Below are 9266 nucleotides of genomic sequence, written 5' to 3' on the forward strand. Positions count from 1 at the left end.
ACATTTTCAGACACAATTTGGAACGAACTGTGAACACCCCAATTATAAATTTTGATGAAATTTTGAAAATTCTTTCAAATGGACAAAAACAGGATATACATGTATATTTCTTGTTGTTCTACCTTTCTTTAACATACATTTCAATTTCTTTATCGTACTAGCTGGCGGGCTTAAATCGACTTTGGCTGCAATTGCATTCCGATTGCGAATACAATTTTTTTCGGCCGAGTTAAGTTCAAATCATTGGAATTAACTAAATTAATTATNGGAATAACTTTTCTCAGAACCATTCCATCCGACTCCGAAGAATTTTGGATGATTGCTTACGGAGTGAAAACCGCAATAGNAGTAAGCGAAAATTCTCTCCCAAAGAGATGAAAAAGCAAAAAAGTAAACGAACAGGAAATTCGCCATTACTTGCCNCTATTATATAAGTGATTTGTGTTATTTATTATTACCCTCTGAAGGTAATATATTCGTTTTTGGTTTTAAAAACTATATTATAACGAGATCTAATTTTTAAAATAAAAGATTTATTAAATCGATATTATTTAAAAAAGTTGCGATATTTGGCGATTTTTTCAGAAATTGCGCTTTTTATTTAAACAATCTGACACCCTGGTTGGCAGTTGCACCTAAATCTAGCTATATAAAATTATACGTCAGATTAAAGGTATTTTTGGCTCTTTCCGATAAATATATTTGTTAATATAAGGTTTGTTCGTCGAAAATCCAGCAATAATTATCCAACCATCAAAATATCAGAGAGTAAGAAAAAATTATCTCGAATTCTCTCTCATGTTGAGAAACTTGCAAATTCTGCACGAACGCAAATTTGCAGGAATTTGCAAGTTTCCCTGGCCGCTATAGTGTCTATTGGTTGCATTTCAAACATTTGGNATAGTTGCGTTCGATAACAAAATTAGCCAACACCAGCCAACAATCAAAATCAAGAGAGTAAGCGAAAATTCTCTCCCAAAGAGATGAAAAAGCAAAAAAGTAAACGAACAGGAAATTCGCCATTACTTGCCAAAACCGGAAGAAGAAGACACACCAGCTGACTTTGTTTATATTTTATTTGTAAACAAACTGAAATTCATGTTGCCTCCATAGCAGAAAAAAGGAAAGTGAACGTTCAATGTTCGCCAGGAACATTTCTAGAAGTAAAAACTAGTTGGCGCTATCATAAAGACACATAGCAGGCAGCCAAAAAGAATTTAAATACCAAAACTCGGAAAATGCTACTTTGTTTGTTTACAAAAATTGCAACCATATGTTTTGTGATGTTGTTGTTGGATAATTTTTGCTGACTAAAATTTTGCCAGTACAAAATGAACGCTTCTCTTGCATCAAAATAAACGCTTGCTCTCTCAATTTTTGTTTGTTGGATAATCTTTTGTCGATATCGAACGGCATCCAGTAAAAATTTGGCAAAACTATTACAAATTTTTGACTTGTCGAACGCACCTAATAAGTGTTTACTTCATTTTTTCATAAAAAAATCGCTCGTGTTTACAAATTTTTAAATTTAACGAACTTAATTATTCAACTTATCGTAACAAAAATGCAACCATGCGCCACAACATGTTTTTCGTGTTTGCGAATTCTAGCTGGCAAAATTTTTTCCAGCAAGAATTTGGGCATACATCAAGATAACCCACCATTCAGCTATAGAAAAACTAAAAATGCAGAACGCTAGTACTTTTTACGATGATTTTAAATATATAAATATTATTTGCCGCAATTAAAAAGCAAAGTAGATATAAGCGGTTAAACAAAAAAAAATTTGATATTTTAAAATATTAATATTTTCTAAACTGCGTAACCGATTCAAAAGATAATGATGTCAAAATAAAGACAATTAATTTATCTTCATGTTGATATATAAAATGTGTATGATTGTCTATATATTTCAGCCAAAAATATTATAAAACAAAAATAAAGTCATAATTTTTTCATAAAATAACCCTTTTTTAAGAAAAAGTCCATTATCAATGCTAAAAAGTTTACATCATTTAGAAAGTGCAAGTTTTTGCCTTTAATTTGATATACATATTATATTATGATTTGCTTTTGAGTTTTCAGAATTCAGTTATAATAAAAAATATAAATGCAAGAATGTGCAAATGCATATTGTAGTTAATTAAATAAGGCGAGTTAACGGATTTTTTTGGAAGGAGCACTGTTTTTGTTGCAAGCGAGAAATTTATTCTACTTAGTGAGGGTTATAACCCCTAACAGACAGACAGGTGTTCTCTGCAAAAGGTGTTCAGCTCCAATTCTTCGGCAACACAGAAAGGAGAATTCTACTCAGTGAGGGTTATAATCCTTAAGTGCGGCCGAAGGCCGCCTACACAGAAAGGGGTTCTCTGCAAAAGGTTTTCAGCTCCGCTGCGACACGGAAAGAAGAATTCTACTTTGTAAGGGTTATGCTCCCTAAGCGCGGCCGAAGGCCGCCTACGCAGAAAGAAGTTCTGGCCAAAAGAAACTATGATATCACCCACCCTTGCCACTTGCTTGTAAATGCTTTTAAGNTGTTCTCTGCAAAAGGTTTTCAGCTCCGCTGCGACACGGAAAGAAGAATTCTACTTTGTAAGGGTTATGCTCCCTAAGCGCGGCCGAAGGCCGCCTACGCAGAAAGAAGTTCTGGCCAAAAGAAACTATGATATCACCCACCCTTGCCACTTGCTTGTAAATGCTTTTAAGTTTTTTATCACTGAATTCTTAAACCTCAAAAGTAGATCATAATAAAATATGTATATCAAATTAAAGGTAAGAACTTGCACTTTATAAATAGTGTATATGTATTTAGCATTGATTATGCACTTTTTTCTAAAAAAGGTTATTTTATGAAAAAAATTATAACATTTTATTTGTTTTTTAATATTTTTGGCTTAAATATATAAACAAGCACTCACATTTTATATATCAACTTAAAGATAGATTGTCTTTATTTTAACTTCATTACTTTTTTAATCGGTTACGTAGTTTAGTAAATATTAATATTTTAAATTATCGCAAAAAAATTTTAACCTCATATCTTCTTTACTTTTTATTTGCGCAAATAATATTTATATAGTTGAAATCAGCGTAAAAAGTACTATCGGTCTGCATTTTTAGTATTCCCATAGCTGAACGGTTGGTTATCTTGATGTGTTCCAGAATTTGCAAGGTCTCTCCAAGAGATAATAAAACAGGGGATGCTTTCCAGAACTTTCAAAAACCGCAAAAAAATTCAGTGAGACATTAGTTGCGTTTTTTTACTCATTTCCAGTAAAATCCAGTAAAAGTTTTTACGAATTTTCATGTTTTGGCGTTTTCGTACGCAAAAACTTGCAAAGTAGGGGAAATTGAGAGAGCGAAAAATGACAGCTGAAGTTGCAAGTTTTTACTGGATTTTACTGGATAAATTTTTACTTGTAAGAATTTGCCAGTACGAAAAACAGCTGATCGCATGTTGCTGGATGAAATTTAAACTAATAAGGAAACTGTTTGTGGCTTTTTATTGTTGAATTTCACAAAATAAACCTATTTAAATACAAAATATATTGTTCTATAAGGAATTTGCTGCGAATAAACAACCAATTTATGAGCTGTTCATGAAACTTGCAAATTATTACTGGAAAAGCGTTCGCGTACTTTTTTGCAAATTTTTTCTATGAGAGCGAATTCTTAGAAATAAAGTTACTGGAGAGTTACTGGCAAGTTACTGGATAATTTGTAAAAAAACACAACTATTATTAAGCAAAAAAAACGGGAAATATTTAGCTATTTGTACAACGATTTAGGGGTGGGGGCGGAGGGGGAGGGCGTAGCTCCCCAAACCCCCCCTAAACGAAGGGGATCAACGCCGCTTTATGAAAAGTCACCCCTCAGTGATGTCTATTTTGGTTACTGGGTGTTTTATAAAAATATCTTGTATATACAAATGTATATACAAATTTATAACAAAAATTTGCAACAAATACCATATTTGCAACCGACATTATTGTTAAAGTGTGTAAAAGTTTTTTGATTCGATTCACGCGTTTGGACACAGCAACACAAAATAGTTGTACAAATTCATAATAATAATAATAAGATTGGCGCTTACACATATGTTAGGGTTAACACGATGCCGCATAAAAAGAGACCTAAGTGTACATAGATATATACATCGAACGAAATGTCCTTCATCACCTTTCCATTTGTGCCCATATTTTGAAAATCGGTTCGTTTTCGAAATATTAGCATTTTTTCCCCACCACTCCCCAATCAATTTGCACAAAAAAAATGTTAACCATTAAACTCAGCAAAAAGGGGTAGACGACGTCCACTTTTTCTTTTTTTCTCTAGCTCAAAAGTCCGCATCCTTTAAGAATGCCAGCACCTGGCTATAACCAAAATCTCTAAAATTGAATAGCGCTACTTAAATATTAAACATTTAAAACATACCAGTCTCTTTGCTTCAATCAACGACTTTATTTTATCAACGGCTTCTATCATATCCTCCAAAGAAGGGGATGAGCTTGTGAAAACGCTTTCTCGCGGCGCCATTTTAAATAGCAGACAAGGGTTTGGCTTCTCTTGTTTTAAGGCCGCACCTTTGAGCTACGAATATTTTTATATAACTAAAGAATACTCAACTGATTTCCACCTGAATCGGCTTACTTTTTTTTGAAATAAACATACAACTCGCTGAGCTCAGTTTTAGGGCCCCATCACACGATGAATATTATCACGATAATTGATCGTGATATTTATTGACCGTGTAGCGCGAAAAATTTCTAGGTCGTGATCAGTGTTACTGTGTAGAATCTTTTTTACTCTTTTTTACTTTGGTTTTGCCATGGTGAAATTATGCCATTTTTTATATTTTCACCATGGAGTTTTGCAGGAAAAATCCTGTTTAGCTTTCAGCTTTGTTCTTATACTAGGTTTATATATAAGTAGATTATCCTCATTTTCGGGCTTAACTCCCTAATCGGTAATTAGGAAAAAAAGATTTGCCGTACAAAATTCGTCCCTTCTTAATTTGTAATTATGAAGTAATCTCAGATTTTACCAATAACTTTTTGGTGGGATTATAGGCATACATCAACATAACCAACCGTTCAGCTATAGAAAAACTAAAAATGCAGGGTCTTCTACGGTCTCGACGAGGTGACCCTAAAGGTCTGTCGCGGGGATGCGCAGCGCGCCTCTAGTGCGAGTGCCTCAGTGGACGTGGATATTGAGGAGCCTGAACCGGGGATCTCACTGACGCTGAGAGCAGTGCCTCCACAGAATCCAACCTCGCATTGGCGATGTGGAGGATGTACGAGGAGGAGCTGCTACTCAGCGATGTGGAGGACGACGCTGATGTCACCGTTGTAGCAGTGGACGAGGTGGCAGGAACCTCAAATGAGGGTACTGTAGATCAACCTCCACAGATCTAGGGCAGCCTCGGCTGCTCTTTTGAGTCGCCTGTTCAACGGCGACGTCGATGTCCCACTCATCCAAGAACCCTGGGTGAACAACTCAAGGGTCGGTCTGTGGTCTGAGCGCGGTATGTTTTAAGCTTCTGGTGGAGCGAAGTAGAGGTAAATGAGAGCCTGTGTAATGGCAAAGTCGGATTTAAATATCTTTCTTCTACCTTATTATAGCGATGGTGAATCACGAGTACCATACTGGATATAGGGGAGGCGTGTCGATCGTGCTGGCCTCCGTTTACTTGCCCTATGAGGCCAAGCATCCTCCGCAATACTTGTTGCGCAGACTGGTCGACGAACACAGCTCAGGTTTCATTCTGACGGGAGGCGATGCTAATGCTCACCATGTACAGTGGTGGAGCTCGAACATCAATAGTCGAGGTGAGTCTCTTTTTAACTACCGTTTAACAACTAATCTCATTATTTGTAAGAGGGGTTCAAAACCCACTTTTGTTGTGAAAACCCGTGAGGAGGTCATAGACCTTACGCTATGTAATGACAATAGTTTTGATTTGGGTTAAAGCTGGAGAGTTCTTAACGAACTCTCTTTTTCCGACCGTAGGTATATTGAGACGATTCTGGACTTTTATCTGACTGCTCCTTAGGTTCGAAAGAACCTAAGGAATGCAGATTGGGAAATCTACAAAGACACTCTGGAACCTTAGTTACCATATCCGGCACCTGTGGAGCCCAGCACTACTGGTGAGTTGGATAACATAGTTAACTCTTTTACTCGGATTTGTTCAGAGGCCTTGGCTAAGGCTCGTCCTGACCCTAGACCTAGGGGAAAACGAAAACCCCACTGGTGGTCCCGAGAGTTGGACGCACGGCGAAAATCCTGCAGAGTGCAGTTCAACAAGGCAAGAAAGCTGAGTCACGAATCTGAGTGGCAAAGATATAAACAGTTTTTGCGTGAGTACAAGAAGGCTCTGCGGGAGGCCAAAAGAGGTCTTCCTGGAGGGATTTTTGTAGTAGTGTCGAGGGTAATTCCGAGACTTTCAGATTAAGGAAAATCCTTGAACCAGATCGGTTTCTGCAGAAGCAATGGTTCCTGAACCACGACGGGAATGGAAACGATGGAACTGCTCTTGGACACACAAACGGGGGCTATTTACACCTTCCTTCGGGCGGGGTAGGAAATGTGCCTGCCACAAGGAAAAGGATATCTTGGGCGATACGAAGCTTTAAGACCTATAAAGCGGCGGGGCCAGATGGGATTAATCCCGCACAACTGGCTGTGACACTTGAAACCCCTCTTGATCTGCATTAGCGGGGCAATCCAGATGATGCTTCAAATATATTTTTGGATCTTTTGCAACTAGATCTAGTGGGTTAGCAGATGGCATCTCTTGCTGCACTTCGGTTAAGAGAGACAGGGCAAAGGGAATCGGGATTGCTGGGTCACTCCTACATTCTGGAGAAATATAACTTTCTTCTCGGCTGTACCGACCGTTGTGTAGAAACTCTGGTTATGGATAGAAACTTCGTCATGAAAATCCCAAGCAGGGAGGAATGGGAAGAAAACTACTATACCACCCGGTAGTATAGTAATTTTCACAGACGGTTCAAAAATGGGCGGCGGGGTGGGAGTGGCGTCCGTTTCCCGAAGCCCTGACCTGAGCCGTTCATTTCGACTACCGGACCACTGTAGTGTCTTCCAGGCTGAGGTCTCAGCTATAACGCTGTAAACGAACTTCGTACTGATTTAAAAGGTAAGGACGTGTTCATTTTTAGTGACAGCAGGCAGCAATTAAAGCTGTTAGCTCCGTCACAATTAAATCAAAAATTGTGCTGGACTGTCGCCGATCTCTGCAAGAGATGGCTAAGCAGAACAGTCTAAACCTCATTTGGGTTCCCGGTCATAGGGACATTGAGGGTAACTGTAAGCGGGCGAACTTGCGAGGGGGGCTACGACCAAGCAGATTCTTCCCGATAAAGAACGCACTGGTGTACCCTTCGCGTAGGACCCTACAGTCGCTCGTTGGAAGAGCCGGATTCATAATTTGTAGCATCCTAAGGATGCGCTCCAGCGATGATGGCGTGACCGGCACCCACGGCCTGGCCTTAGGCCTGACAGGAATGCCTTTCCAGTCCTCCACCTCCAGATTTGCTCCTAGGTAGACAGCTCCCACCTTTGCGACGGCGGCCTTATACAGCGCCACCGACCTCGCATCATCGCAAGCCACAACCTTGATGTGGCCCTGGTACCAGCCGAATATCTGCACGCGGGAGGGGTTCCCGGGTTCTCCAGCAAGACTTCAAAAATGTAGTTTGCCAGAGCTGCCTTCACCCTTCTTCATTGTTCCTGAGGGATGGAGGCGAGTTCGTTGTCGCGGTCAAGAACCCCAATAAGGATCCTGTCCCTAGCAACTTCAGCAAAGCTAGGTCTAGCTGCCCGGAGTGCGTCCGGATTTTCTTAGGTTGAGGCTGTTGTTCCTCCACCGCTCTTTGCCTTTTGGTTTGGCTTTCCAACGAAACCCCAGCTGTGGTCTGGAAGTTTGGTAATAGGGCTTTCGCTCTCACTATCAACTCCTTCGCACTCTGAGGAAGCGTGTACGACCTCACCATTTCATAAATTTTAGGAGTTTTGGCCACCTTCCGCTTCTCAGCGTGAAGGGACCGCTCCTGTGCTTTATCCTGAGAAGAGCCGCCCGTAGTTTCCCTCGCGGCGGCTCCCCCAGTGTTAATTTTTGTAGCCGCTTGTCGACTTTCCCCACTTGAGCCAGGTCGTGAGCCGTTCCGGCATTTGGTGGGCAGGCCCAGGAGCCACAGATTGACCTGCCGTTGTCAGCATAGTCTCTGCAGCCTTGTTGTTACTGGGCCCCACCATAACGCCCGTTATCACGGAGCGACATGAAGTTGCCCCCAGAGCCGCCCCGGAAATGCCCTCCATAGGGCTAGAAGGTGCATGTGCCTGCGCTGTCTTTCCCCGAGACGAAGTGTGTGTTTTGTTTTCTCAGTTTTAACCGGCTTGTCCATTCTAAAAGAGTCTCCACTCGAATCCGCTATCCTCACTCGGGCGTTGTGGTCACTATGGGATCCCATGGGTATCTACGAAGACAGGGAGGCCATGCTTGACCCCTCACCCTTAAGGGGCAAGGGATCAAAGCCAGATCCAGTGAAAACACGGGATGGCGTGTCAACCGTTACCTACAACCACCAACTTAACGGCGACGAGATCGGAACGTACTCCGAGGCCTGCCAGGGTTTTAACGGGACGGAGGCGGTCACGGCATTAGCCCGAAAGCCATTTCTGTAGGGTGTCACCCCTACATACTCAGGTAACAGAATACCGCAACCACCAGCTCAAGGCGAACTAAATCAAAAATGTTGAGGAAATTGGGGTAGTCCGTGGATGAAAGCAGGATCATACCAGGGGAGATGTTTCACCTTCCTTTATCTGTTCCCAAACAGGTTGAGGTTAACAGTGCCACCAACGTGAAGGAAAAGGAGGAGATTTATAGCGAGAAGTGGAAAGGTATCACATCCGAAGATCAGCCGCTACAACAACAACAACAACATCAGCCGTCGCGTTGAACTTCACTACCCTTTAGGCACCTTTTGGAGTTTAACTTTAATTAAAAAGGTCACAATAACTATAATTAAATAACCAAAATTTAAATGATATTTTAAAAACAAAAAAAAATGTAAAAACATGTTCCTTGGCAGTGGGATTCGAACCCACGACTGCCCGGCTTGCTAAATCCGCAATCCAGCAGCGGGCACAGGGTAAACTAATTAAAGTACTCATATTTCTATACATTGCCGGGTAAATTTTTTCTCTTCATATGGATAGCACTGCTCTCTCTCATCTTA

General features: G+C 40.6%; 1 protein-coding gene across 1 annotated transcript in view; it reads right to left on the reverse strand.

The window, feature by feature from the left end:
- Positions 1-4652, reverse strand: part of LOC108358861 (uncharacterized) — a 44725-nt gene extending 40073 nt beyond the window's left edge. Inside the window, exon 1 of the mRNA XM_017610363.1 lies at positions 4435-4652. Within this exon, the coding sequence (XP_017465852.1) occupies positions 4435-4536 (102 nt within the window). The 5' untranslated portion in view covers positions 4537-4652. The remainder of the gene's footprint in view (positions 1-4434) is intronic.
- Positions 4653-9266: the final 4614 nt, after the last annotated feature.

This window comes from Rhagoletis zephyria, unplaced genomic scaffold, assembly GCF_001687245.7.
Source record: "Rhagoletis zephyria isolate East Lansing unplaced genomic scaffold, Rhagoletis_zephyria_1.1 Rzeph_scaffold_00306, whole genome shotgun sequence".
Classification (NCBI taxonomy): Eukaryota; Metazoa; Arthropoda; class Insecta; order Diptera; family Tephritidae; genus Rhagoletis; species Rhagoletis zephyria.